The sequence below is a fragment of the Magnolia sinica genome, chromosome 5, assembly GCF_029962835.1.
Source record: "Magnolia sinica isolate HGM2019 chromosome 5, MsV1, whole genome shotgun sequence".
NCBI classification, from domain to species: domain Eukaryota; kingdom Viridiplantae; phylum Streptophyta; class Magnoliopsida; order Magnoliales; family Magnoliaceae; genus Magnolia; species Magnolia sinica.
Genome location: NC_080577.1, coordinates 18,494,626 through 18,517,134, shown reverse-complemented (window position 1 = coordinate 18,517,134; position 22,509 = coordinate 18,494,626). Strand labels below are relative to the sequence as shown.

The 22,509-nt window shown below is 37.5% G+C and overlaps 2 protein-coding genes across 2 annotated transcripts; one reads left to right on the top strand and one right to left on the bottom strand.

Moving 5' to 3' along the window:
* The first annotated feature begins 5,977 nt into the window (after positions 1-5,977).
* On the top strand, positions 5,978-8,828 carry LOC131245632 (glucan endo-1,3-beta-D-glucosidase). The gene is made up of 4 exons (XM_058245219.1): positions 5,978-6,047; positions 7,681-7,709; positions 7,955-8,189; positions 8,454-8,828. The coding sequence occupies exons 1-4, from the start codon at positions 5,981-5,983 to the stop codon at positions 8,483-8,485; spliced, it is 363 nt and encodes a 120-aa protein (XP_058101202.1). The 5' UTR covers positions 5,978-5,980; the 3' UTR covers positions 8,486-8,828.
* A 518-nt stretch (positions 8,829-9,346) lies between these two features.
* Positions 9,347-19,680, bottom strand: LOC131245631 (squamosa promoter-binding-like protein 12). The gene is made up of 11 exons (XM_058245218.1): positions 19,515-19,680; positions 18,349-19,043; positions 15,782-15,954; positions 14,132-14,844; positions 12,768-12,842; positions 12,518-12,625; positions 12,315-12,432; positions 12,072-12,207; positions 11,372-11,546; positions 10,607-11,203; positions 9,347-10,012 (listed from the first exon to the last, which is right to left on the bottom strand). Exons 2-11 carry the CDS (start codon positions 18,894-18,896, stop codon positions 9,551-9,553), a joined length of 3,105 nt encoding a protein of 1,034 aa, XP_058101201.1. The 5' UTR covers positions 18,897-19,043; positions 19,515-19,680; the 3' UTR covers positions 9,347-9,550.
* Positions 19,681-22,509: the final 2,829 nt, after the last annotated feature.

Here is a 22,509-nt window from a genome sequence, read left to right as displayed (position 1 = left end):
TACTATTGATCATTGATATTTAGTGTGGATCACTGATTTTCAATATGGAACACTAATTTTCACTATAGATCTTTTATATTTAATGTGGATCACCGATATTCACTGTGGATCGTCGATATTTTCACTATGGATCACCAATATTAAAAGTGGACATTTGATATTCCTAGTACACTACTAATATTCATTGTAAACCACTGATATTTACTATGGACCGTTGATATTAATAATAAACAATTTATATTCAATCTAGACAACTAATATTTTCAATGTAGATCGCCAATCCCATGAAAAATATCATAACTCTCTTGTTACATGTCAAATTTAAGTGATCTTATGTTCGTTGAAAAAATAATTTGATGAAAATTTAAATGAATTTGGAATTATAATTTTTTTTTAAACCATTTGATTGTTTAAAAGTATGCCTAGAGTTCATCAATCACTATGAACTGCAAATATTCACTATGGGTTGCCAATCCCATGAAAACGGTCGTAACTCCCTCATTACATGTCTAATTTCAATAATGTTATGCTCATTGGAAAGGTAATTTGATAAACATTCAAATAGCTTTAAAAATATCTCATTTCTATATTATTTTATTGCTAAAAATGAGCCCAAAGTTCAAAAAGCATTGTGTACTACAAATATTCATTGTGGGTCACTGATTCCACAAAACACCATAACTCCCTCGTTACATATTTGATTTGAGTGATCTTATACTCATTAAAAAGATAATTTAATTAAAATTTAAATAGATTTATAATTATCTCATTTTTAGTATTATTTGATTTTCTAAAAATGCGTTTAAAATTCATCATTCACTATAGATCATAGATGTACTTTGGGCTCATTATTGGGCAATCAAATAATGTTTCAATGAGATGATTCTAAAGTCATTTGAAAGCTTATAATTACCTTTTCAATGACATAATTTCACCTAAATCAAACATATAACAAGGAAGTTAAGACCGTTTTTGTGAGATTGTCGACCCATAGTGAATATCTGTTGTACACATTGAATGATGAACTTTTAGGTAATAAAATGGTGTAAAAATAAGATAATTCTAAATTCATTTAAAAGTTCATCAAATTACATTTCCAACAACTACAAGATCACCTAAATCAGATACGTAACGAGGGAGTTATGACCTTTCGTTGGATTGGTGGCCCATAATGAATATCAGTAATCCATAGTAAATGATAAGCTTTGAGCACATTTTTGCGCAATCAAATGTTGTTCAAATGAGATGATTATAACGTCATGTGAAAATTTATCAAATTATTTTTCCAACAAGTACAAGATCACTTAAATCGAACATTAAACGAGGGAATTGTGGCCGTTTTTGTTGGATCGATAGCCCATAGTGAATGTCAGTGATCCACAGTAAATATTGGTGATCTATAGTCAATATCAACGATATACAGTAAATATTGACGATATACACTAAATATAGGCGATCTAGAGTGAATATGGACGATCCATAGTAAATATTAATCATCTATTATACAACATTCATCTATTACAACATATATACTTTCACCTCAACGTTCTTCCATTATAAAAATGAACAATCATCCATTGCAACATTTATCAATTCTAATATTCATCCATTAGAACATTCTTCCATTACAAAATTCATCCATTATAACATTGTTTCATTACAATGCCTTTTTTTTTTTGCTTTCTCCTTTCACAAAGTCCCATCAATCATACCTAATAAAGAAATTCAATAAAAAATTATAAAGAAACCAAAGAAGGAAGAAGAAGGAAAAATGAAGGGAACAAAAAAAATATCATCCTCCCTTTCACACTCTCCTCCCCTCACGTGAAAAAAAAAAAAAAAAAATCAATGAAAGAATAAGAAAATAGCTAAATGGCCCTCGTGCGAAAAGGCAAATCTAACCCATCCACATTTTATATGAGGCCCACTAAATTGTCATAAAGCAAATACAAGCCGTTCACATATAACGGACTTTAATTTCATATCATTGGTTCAACTTTAATGGTAAAACTCATCACAGATGAACCACATCGAAAGAAACAATTAAGAATTAAAACACAATATTAACGTAGTTGTGGGCCACAAACATAAAAAAAAAAACCAAATGAAAACACTCTTAAGTGGGTTCATGGTTGTCCAATTAAAGTGGACGGATCAAATTGATAAATAAGTGGACAGAATCCTTTTTTTGTGGGTCCACATTCCCTTTTTAAAGAACTTTTCTTCTTCTAAGATGAGAGACCACAGTACGAGAAGCTGGTGTAGTAGAGAGGCATTTTCGTCCGTGTGAAAAAAAAAAAAAGAAAAAAAAAGAGGCATTTTCGTCTTTTAAAAATGAAAAAATAATTTTAAAGATACAAAACTGAACTTTATAAAAGATGAGCTCCTCCACGGCCGCGTCATGGCATGGGCCTATTGGGACCAATAAGTCCCAATAACCCTTTATTAAAGTTAAAAAGTGTGATGGATTATACTCTCGTACAATGCGATGATGATACGCAGGCACTTAGAAATTGCATACATTGCAAGAAACTAAGTCAAGTTAAACTGTCCAGATTATGATTCCCAGTTTATATTTTTGGATGACACTTAATTGATTATGTGGTTATCGGATTGGTGGACATTTAATGGACGGTTAAAAACAAAAAAATCAAATGGTTCTATTTCAACGAAACTGTGCCCAAGAATCGGAGATCTGGGTTGTTCATCCAAATTGATTTTGCGGTTGTGACTTCTAGAAAATGGTTTTCACAATTTAATCGGTTGAATTTATGTTAATATATGCCAAGTGTATAATTTCCCAGCGCCTGCGTATCAAGCGTCGTACGCTGTCTGAGTATCATATATCTCCCCTTGAAAAAAACCGCACGGATCATGTCTGTAATGTTCAACTGAAAATGTTAAAAAGAGGGATGGAACTCTCAAGTCTACTCCCCTCAACGTGGAGATGGGACACACGTATGTGAGATCTGAACCTCTCGCTGGAAAATCCCAAAAGCTTAGATACCATATCTAAAAGGTTCAGGCCCGTGTGATCATCATGTGGGCCACACATGTGCAAAGTTAATGAATGATTGATATAATTGCCCAATGGTTCAAATTCCTTGTAAATTGTGGCCCACCTGATGACAATTTTTCCATGATTTTACATGCATGGAGCCTACACAATGGGATCACCAGATAGGATAGCTTATTCTACTTGCGCCTAACTCATTTTCATGTGTGACACCCAGATCCATAGCTCAACTGGCAGACTGACTGGAGATAACTCGTTTTAACGCTTGAGGTCTTGGCATCGATCCCTAGGGTGGCTAACATGGAGTGTGTGTACTGACATGCGTGTGTACTGACATGGGTGTCTACTGACAAGCTAACCCCCAAAAAAAAAAAAAAACCTCATTTTCATGTGTGGACTGGAGCGAGTACAATTATCATTTATGGGTTATCGAACAAAGAGATAAAAGAAATATTTCATCGACACGTGCTCATGCCGGGTATGTTTCGATTCATGAAAAAGTACGTACGAAAATGGTAATTGAAAATTAGAAAATTTTATTTCTTTAATTATTTTTAATAATATTTCTCCTATTTTTTGTTTTAGAAATAATAATTTTCATAAAAACTTTACTTGAAGTTGAAAGATGACATGGCGTATGTTATCTAAGATAATTACAACAATACATTAATAAGATGATTGAAAATTAATAGTAGCGCATGTTACACATGTTGTATTTTTATGTGTGTAGTGTACGTGAATTACTTAAAGATAGATGGGATTATATGCGGTAGGAATACCACATATAAGTATATTTTACACATTGAGTGCTTGAAAATGAAAGTGGCACATGTTGCAAGTGGCATGTTAACACATTAGTGCACTTGATGATGGATGGTTTTATATCTCACAGATGTAGCAAATTAGCACATATATGGTCTTTTGACATGGATCACAGCATATGTGGCACATTGGCACATGTGAAGCACCTGAATGGGCATTTGCATTTGAAGGTGTTTGGTGGCATATCTTACATATGTCGCATATTGGCATATATTGTGTTTGTAAAGTGCATAAAGGATGATGGCCATATGGCACATGTGGCTCAATAGCACATGGTACATATAGAGCATTTGCATATGACACATTGAATAATAGTTTACTACAATAGCACATGTTATACATGTAGCACAAGTCTTATGTGTGGCATTTTAAGATGGAGGGTTGTACATGTTGCACATGTAATACATTGGCTCATGTGGGTTGGGATGCTCGGAGAGAGACAGTTGCATGCACTGAGAATTTAGAAGATGCATAATGGGATATATAACTACTATACAAGTAATTCATGGAAAAGAAATCAAATTCAATTTTTATTTTAATATAAAAACAACAAAATTTCATTTTTAAGAAGATGAGGCCTATGTTTTAATGAATTCCCTGTGGTCCTCTACGTGAACTTAGACAATACTAAGTATTTCCTTGACCATGGGGCCTATCTTGATGTATGTGTTGTATATTCTTATCGTTTATCTTTTTTTTTTTTCTTTTTTTTTTTAAGTTCGTTTGTAGAATATGGTTCCATAACTGAATCAAATTCAAATATCAAATGTAGAGGTGTACACGAGACAATTTAAGTCGAGCTTTGCTTAGCTCGGTTCAACTTGGTAGCAATATACCTTAGCTCGAACTTAGCTTGGCTCGGTCATCGAGCTTGGATTGGCAGCTTGGTTCGGCTCTTTCAGCAACTCGGTCCAATTCGAGCCAAGTTCAAGTTCGAGTTCCAATTTTCGGGTGGGATTTGACTATCTACTTGGGCCATAGCCACCAGGCTAGTGGTCGGGTGGGGTCCGCTAATCAGATGGACGCTGGAGAATAAAGAAAGAGTGTAAGAGAGTAGTTGTTGGTCGTCGTTCGGGCGCTGGAGAATGGAGAGAGAGAGAGAGAGAGAGAGGGTCTGGGTCGGGCGCTGAAGCTGGATGGCTGGAGTGCGTTAGGGTTTTTAGGATTGGATACTGAAGAATAGCCGAGACTTGAGTAGGTTAGGATTTTTTTTATTTTTTATTTTTTTAATGTTTTGAAATATATAGATATATACGTAGTCAAAAAATCGAGTTGAGCCAAACTGAGTCAGGTTTGAGCTCTAGACCGAGTTGAGTCGAGTCGAGCTTGGTCCAACTTGGACTCGACTCGAAATTTTTCGAGCTCAATAAAACTAGCTCGACTCAACTTGAACACAGTTTCGATCTGAGCTGAGTTGAGCTTTTCCGAGTCGATTCGAGCAAGCTAATTAACTGATCTAGCTTAGTTCATGTACAACTCTAATCAAGTGTACTATGGGGATTAATTGTCCAACATTAAAAACTTCTTGGAGGCCACAAAAGTTACCGATCAAGCTGATATTTAGGTTTTCCCTTCATACAGGTCGAGTTTCAAAATCTGATCGGTGGAGCATTTATAACTTCTGATTCGTTGACACTTGTTTGGACCATTTCATATTTTCATTAGTGGTCCAATAAATTTCCATCAATTTGAGAGTTAGACGCATCACTCTTGGTTCAAGAAACATCTAAGATGTATAATTTGGATAGTTTGATTTGAATTATTTTGCAAGCCAATATGCAATTTCTAAGTAATTTCAAAGTGCCAGTGTATCATCCATCGCACTCCTCCAGAGTATCAAAGTTTTATCCTTTTTTTTTTTTTTTTTGTCACCGAAATGAGGATCGAAGAAGGGAAATGCCAAGTGGGAGAGTCACGTGCCTAGTCTTATCCGTTTATCTGCTGTCGGTTTCTTCAACAAATTCCACACCCCCATACTCTCCCATTCATCACCAACCAACAACAATTGGCTCACTAAAAATATAGCCGTTGCTGTTCCCACCTTTTAAAATCCCCCCATCAAATCTCTCTCTCTCTCTCTCTCTCTCTCTCTCTCTCTCTCTCTCCATCATCGTCATCAGATCAATGGCAAGAGTCAGATCAATGGCAAGAGCAGAGCTGTCTCTTCCCATTCTCTCCCTTGTCATACTGCTCATGTCCTTCAACCCAGGCATCTATCTATATCTGTAGTCTTTGGTTTTATTTTGGTTGCTGCATTTCTCTGTTGTGTACTTGTTTTTGCTGACTTACCACTATTTGCTTATATATTCATGCATTGGCCAGTTTTTTCTTCACTTAAAAGCCATGATTCGCTTGAGGAGAGACTGGAGAGGCTGTCCATGGCCCACCCAATGAGTTAATTGGCACGATTGCAAGCCAGTGAGTACTCTGTGGGTCCCACCTGATAAGCAGTACAGATCCTGGACACCTCCGCCATTATATACATGTTCGGCATATCACCTCCTCAATCTCTCCTTGTGTGAATTGCCATAGCACTTCTCGTCTACGAATCTCAACTGGAAGCTCATTAATTGTCAGCCGTTTATTCAAATGCCAATTGGGTTTTTACTAATTGGCTAGTTATTATTCACATCTGATCTTTTTTTTTAGTGACTACCAAGCTTTTCTTTGAATTTTAGCTGGATTTTTATTGATGCGAATGTTCCTGTGCTTTTTCGTAAAAACAGAGCTAGTTTGTCTTCAAATGAGACTATTTTAACCAATGAGCTACTTTCAGATTGGAAGATCTTCAAATATCTGAAGTGGGTTTTCATTGACTGATCAGACTCATCAAAATTTTCAAATGATTCTCTTAAAATGTCCTCGTTATCTTTCAAATCTAAATTGGGCTTTGGTTAGTTTGGAAGTTCTTGTTCAGGATCCTCTGTTTGCCAGGAACAGTGATTTTCTGTTCTTTGCAATATGATTGGGCACATCATCGCCGACGACATCATACTGCATTAAATGCAGCAGTGCTGACATCATCAGTGATGACGTGGCCCAATAACAATGCGGGAAAACAGGAAATCTCCGTTCCTGACAAACAGATGATCCGAATTTCAGATCTGAACTGGGTGTTAGCAACTGACCAGATCTTCTTCAAATACCAACAATTGGCCTATTCAAGTCAAAATCTGAAATTTTCTTCAAATTTAAACTGGTTTTTCCTAATCCGAACTGGACTTTCATTAGTCCTCTAGTTCTTCAGATATGAACTGATATTTCACTTTCCTGGCACTTCTTCTTTGAAGTTTAACTGGGATTCCATTAATTGGATAATTTCTCATCAACTTTCTGAAATTTTGAGTCAGGATTTTTTTTTTTTTTTTTTTGATATTATACAATGCTCTGATCCAGAGATTGTACAGTACCGTACGGGTTTTCAGTTTCTTTGAGTGTGGCCCATTGTCCAGTGATCCAAACCGTTGATATTGTTAACTCCACTGTGAAATAGTCCATGCAACAAAATAACTGTTGGGGAAGAAAATTCAGCAATGGGTCCCATTAAACCATGTACAAACTGAAAGCCCGAACGTGTAGTAGAATCTATCTCAGCATTGTATAATTCCTCTTTCTTTTCTCTTTTTGGTTCAAATCTATTATGGGCTCACCAACACTTCAGCTGATGAAGTCCTCTCTACCTGTAATGTGCTTCTGTGAAATTGATAAATATTTATTTTTGGATCTTTAATCAAGTCCTTGTCGACAAACTCTTCATAGGATCTCACTTTAAAAGAATAAAATAATTTGAAAGGAGATGCAGTTTCATTACTTCACTTACATAAATTTTTTTCTTTCTGCAGGAGGAACTTTGAGGATTGTGTATGGACAGGTATTTGCCAGATCATTCAATGACAGTAATTTTGCATTATAACAATGGTGGAAATAATTCTTAAAAGAAGGAAAAAAAAAAACATTAGCATGTTTTTTCAATCATACTTGCACACTCCACTCAGTTTTATGAAATAAGTCTATTTTGAATTTTCTAAAATTAGTCATAAATTTTGAATTTTCTAAAATTAGTCATGATTATCTGATTATTCAAACTAATGATAGGATCAATGCTTCTCATGACAGAGGACTTGGTGTGTGGCAAAGCCATCATCCGATGATGCGACTCTTATAGCCAACATAAACTATGCCTGCTCTCAGGTGGACTGCACCATCTTGCGAAAAGGCTGCCCGTGCTCCTACCCAGACATTCTGATTAACCATGCTTCTGTAGCCATGAACCTCTACTACCAATCCAGGGGCAGAAACTCATGGAATTGCAACTTCAAGAACTCTGCTCTCATTGTTGTGACCGACCCAAGTAAGCATTCTCTTATACTCTTATAGCCAACATAAACTATGTCTGTCTCGACATGTCCACTACAGGGTTTCGAGCAGCTTGCTGCTTACCTTTCCTTACCATGCCTTAGAAGTCCATACTTCCAAGGCTACCCAAGAAAGAAAAAAGAAAGAAAGAGAGTTGTTGGTTGCTCAAGAAACTCATTGTGGGAGGTGTCGGGCCAGACCGACTCTAAATATAATGTATTGATACTTAGAGATTCGAGTTTCTTCTTATCTTTTGCAGGTTACGGGAATTGTATCTACCCTTGTCAGTAAGAATAGGAATCTGCAGCGGATGTTCACAGAACGGGTTATAGTGTTGTTCAACTGCCTGTGTTTTCATCTCAAATTTCTTTCATGAATGTGATGACTTGAGGCTGAGACCTTCTGGAAGTAGATTATTATCAGTAGAGAAATAGGTTGTTGATTTACCTGGAAAGATTTCTCTTCATTTTCTTATTTTCTTCTTAGAAGCAGTTGCAAGGGATTAGTATGCCTTAGTTACTCGGAAACTTGTTTCCCCTCACCAACACTGGCGTTTCTTGGTTCCCTTTACAGCATGCTTCATGCTTGTAGCTAAATACTATTATTACATTGTCATAAGAAGTGATGTTTTTCATCTCATTTTCTCACATCATTCCCTGCACCAGCTTCAGTCTGGTAATTATGCTAGAATGCAAGAGGGAACATACAAAATAATATGGCAAACATGACCATCATTCTCAATACAGGATGTCTGTACAATTGCAACTAGTGCAACAACAATGAGCATTTGGTGGACCCTGTCAGTCACACATCATAATTTATATGAATGAAAACAGACACATAAATGCACAGAAATTGAAACGACTGAGAGCAAAGCTATAGACATTTTCTTTTTTCCCCGAGAAGTGGATATAGACTGCATTTGGGTGCTCGAGAACTGAGATTGAGTTTACTAACAAGCCCTCAAAACTGCAGTTGGTGTTTCTTTCTACCCCAACTGAAACTAATACAAAGAACAGAAAGTAACGTAAACAGCAACTTGGAGTGCCTGCAATATAAATGCCAAGGAAGTAAACTACAATTTGGATATTTCCACCTTATTTAGATTGATACTGGCCATTAATGATGTACCCAAATGCAACACTCACAAAGTCTGCAATTTGTCCATTTTATACTAACACAAGTGCCAGAGACATGGGTATGAAAAGCACATCTCTTTATCAAGGGTGTCATGCCCACTGTATTTATCAGATTGGAATACAGGAGATACAATATTATATTTTTCTGTTTAAAGTATTAAGTATTGACAGTTCGCATGCATCTCTTCTTAAACTTGTATCTAAGCTACAAACACACCTATATGTACCCGTAGTCTAACAGCTCCCACCTGAATGCAACCACAAAGAGGACTTCAGGTGGGGTTTTTAAGAGGAGACTTACACATGCACAAACAGCGGCAATGGCCACCACTGATAGAATGGCCGGTCTGTAGTTCAGAACTCTGTGTCCTCTACTGCAAGCAGACAGCTGTTCACAGACCCTGCACTTCACTCGCTCCGTGCTTCTACTATCTATATCAAGACTGGCATTCTTCTGCTTACACTGCACTGAATTTCCCTGCAGCACCGGAGGCTCTTCGACCCTCCTTGTTGTGGACAAAGGATTGGACATGTCTAGGACCAGATGTGCTCCTGCAGCTTTGCTAGATATCTTCCTCTTCACAAGCTGAATATAGTGATCATGGCCTCTCTGATGAGCATAATCTTCGGGAGTAAACCCAGACACATCCCGTCCTTTCTCCCATGTTTGTATCCAATCCTGAACAATACAATTGATGAAAAAGCTAGTCCGCATAAAATCATGACCAAAAGAATGGCATTTTTTCAAGTTCTCTATGAAGTGTGGTCCCCAACATGCACATGCTGATATGTATGACATCAATTCTCTTGATCAGGAGGGCCACCATGTGGATGGACCATGACCCAAAGTCACCGTGACATTTGCACATTGAATGTGGAATTTTTTGTTCAATTTGAGTTAACCGTCTGTTTGTGGGCCACTGATGGGATGCCTGTGATAATCCGAACACATTGAATTTTTTGCCATGGCCCACCCACACGATGCACCACCAAATAAACAGTCCTGACCACCACACAAGTTCCGTGCATACGGTGATGTTTTGGTGCACACTCCATCGCTCCATGAATTACATCTTCTTGTCCAAGTGAAAAAAACAGCAGAGAAACGAAGATCAAAATATAAGCAAACCCTGATAAATACACAAGCTCCATGCATATGGTGATGTTTTGGTGCACACTCCATTGCTCCATGAATTGCATCGACTTGTCTTAGTGAAAAAATGGCAAAGAAATGAAGCACGATATATAAGGAAACCTTGATGAATATACATACCTGTTCTGGTTCATCAGTTAATAGATCCAGCATATCATAGGCACCTTCGGTTGAGGCAGCAATGTGAAGAGGTGTGATACCTGCTGGCCCACTCATGTTTGATTTGAATATCTTTTCACAGAATTTTGAATCCAGATTGGCTTTGGATGCTTGTTTCTCTTCTGGGATGTACTTAAGCAGGAATTCCACCAGCGGTCTGCAGTTTCTCCTGACAGCCCGGTGAAGAGGGCTGACTTCATTCAGCAACTTTTCCACCGAATGATCAACCCCTCTTGAATTGAACAGGATGTTAAGGATCTTCCTAACCACAGCACACCAAGCTCGCTCGATGGAGAATTCCAGGAGCCATTTGAATCTAATGTTAGAAAATTCTGTGCTATGATTGATTGCAAGATCTGATCCAGACACCAAGTGGGCCCTCTCAAGAAGCCAACCAAACTCATGTAGAAACTCTATGCCTTGATCCCTCAAGCGCATTTCACTAGAAGCAGGCTCAACAATATCGATGAAACTCTCCAGCATACGGAGTTCTGAGCAAATGTCATGCTCTGCGACTATAAAAGGAAGGAATCCGCCACTCAGATCATGAAGCTCGACCTGAAACAAACACGTCAGATAATTCAAAAGTTCTGCACCTGGGACCACCCACTGCTTGTTTGTATTTTGTTGCAGTTAGCACTGACTTGTAAATGACTAATGAGAGGCAGATTATAAGAAATGATTAAACAAGAAAAGAAAACAAAACAAAACAAAAAAACAAAGCACCTCAATAAATCCTCTCCCACTTGTGTTTGCAAATGAGCAAGCAAAGTTGAGAGTCTGAATCTTATCACTATGCCCATCAAAGCTTTCGAAGCTATCTGCAGAGGAACCATTCTCTTCTTGGGGAATGGAACTAATTTCATGGACTGATTGTTGTCCTTGAAATGAACAAAACAGCCTGCATGTAACCAAGATGGAGAAGTTGATAACAAGTCTTGTGTTGACGATAAACCTGTGATATATTTTTGAGACCCTTTGCTTCTTTTTTCCTACTTAAAACTCTTTGAATAAAATGAAGAGGTTTCAAACCCAGTGTGTACCAACCCTACAAAACCTTGATTGGTGTACTTTCATGATGGATCAGGACCATCCAATTAGTGGACCACCTCTTGCATGAACCATAGCCAAGTTGTGTCACAATCAGAAGAATCATAACCAACCAATCATCATCATTTTTGAATGGCCAAGAAAAGTTTAAAGCAACGGTACAGAAAATGGTCTATAAATCGAGTGGTTGGAAACATCAAGTCGCTGCAATTCTTAACCAGATGACTCATTTAGGAGGTGGCCCACCAGTTGGTTCCTAATAAATCTGCGCATTGGTAAATCTTATCAGTTAAAGGGTGGATACCATTTGCAGAATGATATTTCACAAGAACCGAAACCAACTTCAGCTGCAGAATAATGAAAAATATGAACTTACTTTGTGACCGACTTCAGGTGCATTCCTTTTACTGTGAATACTGCTTCTGAAGAAAGATCAACGGCTACAGGGGTGACGCATATAATAAAAGGAGTATCCTGATATCCCAAAAGCGGTACATCTAATAGAACTTTGCCTGTATTGTTGACACTGGAATATTAAGCATGGTAATTACATACATCATAAATAAAAAATCTGGAGCAACGAATTAGAGTGTCCATCTTTGAAAAGGTTTAAACATACCATCATACACAAATGCTAGCTGATGCCCCACTTTGGCACATATCCATCCAGTTCTCCAGAGACCATCATCTGAAGCCTCTAAAAGCCTTTTCAAGCTGGAAGTCAGATTACCGCAAAGCTACACAAAGAATAACTTCACCGAAATTACAAGGTTAAAGACTGAAAATTTGGAATGAGAAGAATGTCTTTGCATTTAACCATACCTCCTCCCACGCTTGCTTTGATAACCGCAAGTAAATCGTAAGGACTATACAGCCGGGCCTTATGTAGCTCTCTATATCTGTTGGGCTGTGAGATATCCAGTTCAGGATCTGAAAAAAACAGCATACATGTTGTTCCATGGAAACCAATATTCACGGTTGTGACATGTATATCAAAACAAGAAATGCATGGGGATCTAGCTTTCCTACAAGCCCAGAAAACTGAGAAAAGGATATTCCATATAAGAACTACCTGTGCACGTAAAACATGTGGAAGATCACTTGGGTCTTTACCAAAGAGTTTGAAAATGATCCGATCTGTGCAGCACTGTTAAAGATAAAAGGTAACCAATTTTAGAGTTTATCTCAACTAAAAGGCATCAAAATCTATTGAGCTCCACAAAATATGGACACCAAAATACACTTTAACCAAGTTGCAAACCATATCGTTCATGAAAAACAATGACACATTTGAAATCTTGATAATTTGACTGGCAGCTTATAAAAGGTGTCTCAAGAAAGGCAGCTTAAAGCTCTGATCACTATCAGTGATGATTTGGAGTTACAATTTAATTTCTATTCTAAAGATTTTGAATCATCATTTGTAATCTAACTGACTGCAGAATAGTATGCCAAGGCCTCCTAATTTCTGTCGAGTTCATGTAGTTCCTACATAATGAAACCAAATACTTTAGAACACGTAACACATCTGTATCATTGTTTCTGCAATCCAATTGTATGCGTATAATATATAGTTTTCACTCCCATAATAACCATGCTGCATTGCAGCATATCCACACCATATTTGGTGTATCGTAGTTCCTTTGTAGTAGTGCATTGCAGCATATCCACACCATATTTGGTGTATCGAGTATCGTAGTTCCTTTGTAGTAGTGCGACACCAAAATTTAAGTTACTAATGGTCCAACTCCTAAATTATAGTATTGATTTCCTAAAAGCTCAGTGGCACAGATTATTATTGTTAAGCTGGCAAAGTACCCATGTCAGACACATTCAAATTCCAACACCACTGATTCTGACATGACACTCATGTCATTTTATTTTGATCTAAATATTACAGTATGAATTACATTTTACCGAAAGTTATGTTCCACCCTTTTCAGTTTTCAATAGAATGATTTATTTGGAAAATATATGACATATTATAGATCCTGTAACCAAAAACCATCAAAAACTATTAATTTTCTAGAATTGATCAATAGATACTATTTGATCCACGAATCCTTCTTTGCCAAATAAGGCACTTCGAGTTGGCATCAGATTCCAACACTTTTAGTCGAATAAATGTAACTTAGCCTAAAAGGAATTGCTCATCTTGTTCCAATTTGATTAATTAGATATGATTTGGTAGGTGTTTCTAGCTTTCAGCCAATGAACTCTGTTCTCGACGAGTAAAGATCACAAATGACAGTAAGTTTCTCTGAGGCACATGAGGATCAACCATGCAGCCAGATAATCACACAACTCAACTCCACATACTTCAGTTTCCACACTTACGGAGAGAATTTAAAGCATGCACTACTTTCTGAGATCTAGTTAAGAGGGAACCCAGTTTGATTTTTTTTTCATCCAATGTCAGCTCAAAGAATTACTTACCTGAACGTCCTCACCGGAACTAGAAAGTGATTTGTCAGATGTCGATTCTGAATTTCCACTCATATGAGTTGGGCTAGTTTGATGAATATCCTGATGTAGCCGTGAAGGAAAATCGGTGGAACCAGCTTGAACCTTCCCATTGTTCTGGGATGGACTCTCCAATCCTTTGTAATCCCCATATTCAGTGTAGGTGCTATTCAGATCAAAATCATTCAACTTTGATTTGGTCCTCTCCCCACCATCAGCCTCCAGAGAAGGCATTGATGAGCATGGAGCAACTGACCTTCTTCGCGAGTCATCCTTTCTTAGACATGGGGCACTAGAATCCTGAGAAGGAATAAATTCCATATTCTCATCCAAAGAGTTTTTTGTCAGAAATGATACTTGTGCTTTCCCTTCTCTGGATACATTTACGGGCCTAGAATTACCCGTGGCCATTATAGGGTCTTGACAGCTTATGATAGAAGATGCAGCCCCAGTTGAACACGGCAGTCTGGAAGGTTCTGGAACAGTGAGGGCCCTCAGATAACTAGAAAGAAAGGCAGGTTGTCCTTCCGCACATACTCCCGTAGATGTCTCAGCATTCTGCAGATGTTGGGATGATTGTATGAGTCTGGAAAGGTCTGCTGGTGCAGGTGTACCAAGAGGACTAGAAAGCATTCCCAATAGCTGAAACAGTATATCGTGATCTTTTGACTGGTCTGAGTTTTTCACTGCAATTTCAGAAAGAATGCACCAATAGTACATGGGTCATCTAAAAGAGTAAAATTCTAATAAGCTGCTTCCAGTTATTTTGAAAATAAGCAACTGAAAATCATAGTAGACACAAGCAACCACAAACTAGTAAAGAGTGTTTTTACAAAAGTAGAATGTATATTTACCTCTCTTGATAAATGAACATGATATCGTTTGGAGAATTTCTAGCTAAACCATCTAGGTTACTTTCCATAAATATGACATTAAGGTCCTGTTTGGACGCCACTTAAAAATGAGTTCATATCATTTTAATTGATCGTAATTATGTATTAGAGATCACTGTCGTTGCTCATCAAGATTATTTTGCCAGAAAAACAAATATGATCTCTAATACACAATTACAATAAACTAAAATGAGATGAACTCATTTTTAAAGTGGCACCCAATCAGGCCCCAAAGGGAGAGACTTTGTAATATAGTTCCCAAATTCATCCAAAATACTACATGTAATATAGTTATGTAGTTCTGTATATATATTGAGGTTTTGAACAATGCCTCCATTTTATTTTTATTTTTTTTAAATTATTTTTTATTATATTTTTTTTTTACACACCCCCACAAACTCACGCCGGGGTGGAATTTCACCACCTATGGATACTCGAACCCTTGACTGGGTGTTGAAATTCATGAGAGTCTACCACCAAAGCAAGAGTAAGGATCCGAACAATGCCTCCATTTAGTTATCACTGAGAGGTACTCATCTTTCTTACACGACTATACATTAATGGCCCGTATATGATGAACACACGCTACATACATACGCGGAAGCAAAACATAATACATGTCTATTTGCTAAAGATAAAATGAATTTGCTAGCATAAAGAGAAATCCAAAATGAAATACCAGTCCTGGTAGTTAGAGCCTAACATTAATAGGACTCCATGTGAAACTCACAGTGCATATTGGAAAGAATCCTCAGGAGACATATTAAGATGTATCTGCTACTCTGATCATCATTCAAAGAGTGGTCAGCAACAATGGCGTTCTTCCTTCTCCGCCGGTTGTGACCAGCCAAGCGCCTCCTACAGCTTCTCTTCTCTTCATCAAATTCTTGCAGCAGATGAAACCTATCCACACGTCAAATGGATGTTAATTCTCTAATCCAGATAAAATAACTCAATATCTAAGGTGCTCAATGGTATTCACACCACAAAAACTACATATCTAAGAGGACTGCCATCATACCACAGTCAAGAGTTATTTCCTTCAAAAAATAATGGTCAAATCCAATATAGGATACAACAACCTTGAGTTACTCTCCACTCACATTTATTCTATCTTTCCACTTACTTTCACATCACCACTTCTTTCTTGGATCATCGTGAGCATTGTGATCAAAGCCTGTCTCCCAGCAAGCCAGGGTGCCCACCAGACATCAACCTTCCTCTTTAATGTCGGCTCTTGGAACCGACCATGGCAGAAGCTCACATCAACATTGTGATGGTGAGGACATTTGAATTATACAATCACCAGAAATAAGTGAAGACATTGTATTGATCATACACGAGAACAATAATAATGCTACTAGTTGCACAAAACATGGGTGGATTCCCAATAACTCGGAAAAGGAAGGGAAAGAAAACAAAACTAGCTGGATACCTCTTAGATATTTGAGAATCATTGAAGTATGCTCCCTAGTTACTTAAGGATGTGTTTGGACTTTGGATTCACTGTGGACTTGAATTACAATAAATAGTTTGTGCCGCATTTGGATGAGCTATTGAACTGACTTGCAACAATTAGTACAATAGAGTAGAAACAACAAAAATTGTAATTACCTTGGTATTCATATTGAGGAACTAGGCTCCTTAGCTTGCAGCTTGCAACTATGTCAATTCAAGTTGGAATTTAAAGGATTGTAAGTGCAATTTAAGTGCCTATTCCTCATCACAAATCTAAAGGTGATAATAGTGCAGTCATTTCCTCTTTATTGAATTGAGCATTGCAGGTTTTTTTATTTCTTGAACAGTAACTAATTTCATTAAAATTGAAGGAGCAATATATAAGAAGAGAAGTCATGAGACAAAAGACAGCTCAAATGTGGGGATGACAACTCAACATGAACCCCCCTTAAACTCTCGACTCTGCTCCCTAGTAGTATAATAGTTCTTCTTTATAACATCCTTTGAAAGCCCTTGGCACTCAAACTATGTGATGGCATGCCTCTGAGATTTTTGGAAAACCTCCTGGGGCTTCTCTGCTTTGTTGCAAAACTTTGTGTTGTTTTATTCTTTCCAAATCGCCCACAACTCAGCTAGCAATGCTAATCTCCACGAGATTTTCTATGGGTGCAACTCTGGCCGGTTCAATTGGGTTGAGGGTCAACCCAACCTCAAGAGGACCCAACCCAACCTGAATTCCAACCTGAAGTTCTGAACCCAAACCCAACCTGAATTCCAACCAGAAGTTCCAAACCCAAACCCAACCTGAATTCCTCTGTACTAAACTGACCTAAACCGACACAACCCAATCCAAATGCATGCAATTATTCCCAACCCAACCAAACCCAAATTTGCTCAACTCAAACCCAACCCAATTTCAAATGGGGTTGGGAGTTTTCCAATCCTAACCCAACCCAATGACCTGACAACCCAAACTTGGGTTGGGTCAGTCAGGTTCAGGTTGACCCCAACTCAAGTTGCAGTAAAAGATTTTCCTCTAGATATGCAGCTTCTTGCCATTTGATGCCTCAAAACAAGGTCTTAATTTTCCTATTAATTATTGCATTCAATTCAATGGTTCATCCAGACACAGGCATAAGAAGGTGGACATAACAAACTGTAATTACCATAGCTAGTATCCATATTGATTGAATAGAGCTCCAAATTGCAACTACATGCTTTAAAAATCGACTTGAAAGGAACATAATTGCAAATGAGGGGCTACCCACTACTCCCTCATCACAAATACTTGGAAACATCATTACTTTTTTTCCATTTTCATGACTAAATTGAAGGTTCATAACTCAATTCACTTATTCAAACACAGACTAAAGGCATAAAGTTCAAATCACTATAAAGTATAACCGAAGGACCTGTTTGGCTGCCACTTAAAAATGAGTTCACCTAATTTTAGTTAATCGTAATTATATATTAGAGATCATGATAATTACAATTAACAAAATTGAGGTGAACTTATTGGCACCCAAACAAGAACAAAGCACATATAAAGTTCACTAATATGAATATTGGAATGGATATGTTAGCAGAAAGACGTGTCAAATATCAAAGTGTTCTGGATTCCAACACAATCCAAATTAGCAGATGTGTACAACTAGACCATTGAAATTAAGTTACGCTCTGAAAATATTAAGTTATATCAAGATTTGATTGATCCAATTGAATTGCAAAATCAAAATTCACTCTCCTAGATGCTTTGGGACCAAAATTGATTTATTTCAATTCTCAAACACAACAAAACACTGAAATGAATATGGATCTAAACTGTGCTTAGAGAATGACCTGCTGCACTGTTGACAGAACCTTTGTAAGACACCACTCAGAAGAACTCTCCCAGATTTGGCATGCTTCTCGCAAACCTTATGGCGCCGATGGTAATCCCTCTCTTCACTCAGATTCGCGTTACAACTGTCAACTTGACAAAGGGAAGGGATTGGCACACCCAGCTGCGCCTTAAACCTCTTTGCATCTTTCAACTCAGAGTTCTCGCCCTCTCTCTCTGTAAATGGAAAAACATCCCCTCCCAGTTTAAGCGTCAGCAAGTCATCTCCTTGTTCCGACTCATCTGCCTCTAACACCGACAGCTTCCTACGTTTCTCAAAATCCGTCCTGTTCTCGGCATCCTTAGGAAGGAGCTCTTTGCAGCTATCAAGAGATTGACCAATGTTTAACCGCTCTGCAACAAAGAGATTGCTATCCCATTTCCACTCATTCAAATCCCAGTCATGATTCTTCCTACCCGACACGACCTCCTTCCCCTTCAGCATGGAATTGCGCCCCAAAGGGGTGGGAATTTTCGGAATTTCACCACGACCAACCCCCATTTCCATAGCCTTAAGAAATTAAGCACCAAAGACAACTCCCAAAACCTCATTTCACCTTCCGAGCGTCCTTTTCAACAACAAACAAGCCGTTGGAAGACTACAAACAATCCTCCCACATCCCCAAAAGTCTATAAACAATACACCCACATCACCCTGCATCCAAACAAGAGAAACCCACATATCCACAAGAACGAAAGTCTTAGACAGAGAGTATATGTGGATTTTTTTTCTTCTTTTTTCCTTTAACTTCAATCAAAACTGCAAATTCCCAACATCAAATTACAAGATAAAATCACCAGTCAAAAGCACCTAACATTAAATTCCTTGAGAAAACAACAACCCAATTCAAAGAGAAACAAAAAACCCTCATTTTCCATGAATCCAACAAACCCAACATAAAAAAAATTTAAAAAGGTTTTAAATTTTAAAAGACAAAAACAACCCAAATGGAAATTTTGGATTTTGGAAGAAGAACAAGCTTCAAACTATCAAACCCATCAGTGAAAACCGCCCAAAACCAAGAGAAAAATCAAAATCTTGTGAAGAAGCTTGTGAGTGGATGAACCGAAAAAGGCATCCCACCAAAATACAAAGATGCAACAACAAAAAGTTTTGGGTGCTCACGATAGCAACATGCGCACAGGAGACGAGAATTTGGAATCCTTCTCCACCTCTCTTTTTATCTATTCATTCGTTTGAAAGGAGAAGTAGAGATGTTCTCAAAGTCTAGTTTTCGAAGTCTCCATCACCGTTCATTTTCATCATTCATGGCTGCCTCTCTCTCTCTCTCTCTCTCTCTCTCTTTGATTTGTTTGTTTGTAGTATAAGCAAAAGGCGACAGTGAGAGAGAGTTGTACTCGCGCGGCAATAGAATATGCCTCCAGACACGCACGAAATTCGGGGCATCAGACAGTGGGGCCCACTTTAATGTACTTGTTTTATATCCACACCGTCCATCAGCTTTTATGGATCACTTTAGAAAATTAAGTAAATATTAATCACAATAAAATCTCAAGTGGGCCACAAAATAAGAAAAAGTGGTGATAGAAGGCCCACCGTTGAAAACTTCTAAGGGGCCACGGAAGTTTCGTATCAAGATGATATATTTTCTTTTTTTCTTCATCCAGGTCTAGTGACCTCATCAACAGGTTGGATGGCAAATAAACATTATGGTGGCTCTAGGAAGGTTTCAACGGTAGATGTCACTATCCCTACTTTTTTCGTGTGGTATGGCTCACTTGAGATTCTGGTCTGCTTCATATTTAATATCATAACCTAAAATGACCTGAAAAAAATGATTTACGGATAAGATATAAAACACATACATCGAGGTAGGCCCCACAGCACCTAACACCTAGCGAACCAATCAGCTTCACGGAGGGCAGGGAATTTTCTCCATCTCACTCGCGCGAGTATACATTGGCAAGGGTTTTAGAGAAAGCCTTTAACGAACCTTCCAAACAAACACAGGCCGTGGAAAGGGGAAAAGGAAGTAACTGACACTCCAACCTCTTTGTTTTACTTAATGACCAAAATGTCCCTTTATTGTTATCTCTACCGTAATCAGACTTTTATGTCAGTTTTCCACTGTTTTTTAAATGGCAGTGACTCTTAAACCGTACACATGGCACAGTATATAGTAATCCGGATCATCCAATCTCCGACCTAAATGATGGGTCATGAAAAAATCTTATTGATAAAATAATATGAACCATATGATTATTTTAAATTTGGACCACTTATTATTTAATTTTTAACCAACCATTTAATTGGTTAAATGGATAATTTTGATTGCTTGATTACTGTAGTATTAAAATTTTCATCCATCCATTCACGAGGGGACTAATAATTTGTATGGTGTAGATAGCTGTATAACATGGACACATGTGAGGAGATGAGGTAACCACTAATTTCAGAATGGTGGTATACTAACACCAGAGTCGACGATATCCTCTGTGCCATTATCTACGTGGGAGCCGATGCCCTATCATGGCTGATCTTCGAAAAGTACGCCTAAAAGACAATCTTAACCGTTAATTTTCTTAACTTCACCTGATATCAGCCATCGATTGCTTTTTATCTTCTCCTACCTTCGTTCTAAAAACCATTGATGAGATGGCTAGAATCATTCAATCGACGTGTATTTTGGAGAACTGTTCATCTGTTGTAAGGGTAACTAAATAGACGGTTTATGATGATAGTTGAAGGTGCCACTTGTACTCTAGAAAGATAGCTATACCATATTTCGGTTATGTTGGTTAGTTTATTTTCCCTGTACACACCGAAAAAAAAAATGGTGTTTGGAAATAAAAAAGTAAAAAAAATCAAAAATAAAACACTCAAAATTTAGTTGTTTATTTTTTTTAATCCTTAAAAGAGTGATTTTTCTTTTTAAGCGGTCCTGGCACATAATATTAGATAGGATTAGGTGGGATAAAATTGCATTTTGGTCCGATGCAATTCCAACCTGCATTTAGAGATGATGGAAAAAGTTGGGGATAAGGTGGGATGGAATTTCATCTAAAAAAGTGGAATTGCATTTGGTCACATGCAAGTTTATGTAGATTTTGAAATCGGCTACACATGTGGCTCCATATTGATACATGCTTTTGCCTATGCTTTTTACACACGACATTCTGGTGATATATGTATACAAGTGAATGACATCCATTTTCAATTTGGTCTGTTGATTACAAATTCATAGTCCGCCAGATATGATTTTGCTTAATTCCATGTTTTCCCGTAGTAAAAATTATGTCCCAAACATAAGTTTGGATGGCTATGATACCATGACATGTCCAGACATGTAATCATTGTACAATAATAATGTTAATCCCATCTAATACTTCAGTTCCAGAGACCAAACACGCCCTAAACACAAGGTGTGGGAGTGGGTCATTTCTTGGTCTAACTCCCTCAACACTTAAGGCCTTACACCTAAGTTTTGCCCCAGCATCATATGAGCCTGAAACATGAGCCTAGCCCAGGCAATAAAACTTATAGGATTGAAGCTAACCAATCCCAACTCGAAAATGGAAAATAAATCCTTATTTTCTACCTAAATGCTCCAAAGTTATCTGTTGATCAAGTGGCCTACACATACAACAAAAATACTTACAATGAACAAAATTAATGCTTGCATTCAATGAGCATAATGGTAAGATCTCTGAACCGGATCATCAAAGATGTAATATTCATCCAGCTAACGCTTTCAGAGGTCAAGCTTAGGTTGATCGGTAGTTGGGGTCGTAGGAGGACAATGCCCCTTTTTGGGATTAGGTGAGCGTAGCCCCCAACCTGCAAGGCATTATCGCAATTTCACATACAGTTTTATGTAAACCTTGATTCATTTAGGATACTATATATTTCGTGGCGAGAGAGAACCCTTGTTATATTGAGAGTTGTTTCTTCATTTTATACCTTGAGCATAATAAATTAATGTGAATCCATAAATATACCAAAAGAAAATCATATAAATTTATATATTATGGTTTGCATCTTCTTCTTCTTTTTCCTTTCAATATTAATATTGTAATATGTGTGGTTGAAAAGAGATCACTCTCACAATACATATGTTTCTTGGGCAATGATTACAATAATATTTATAAGATAAAAAACA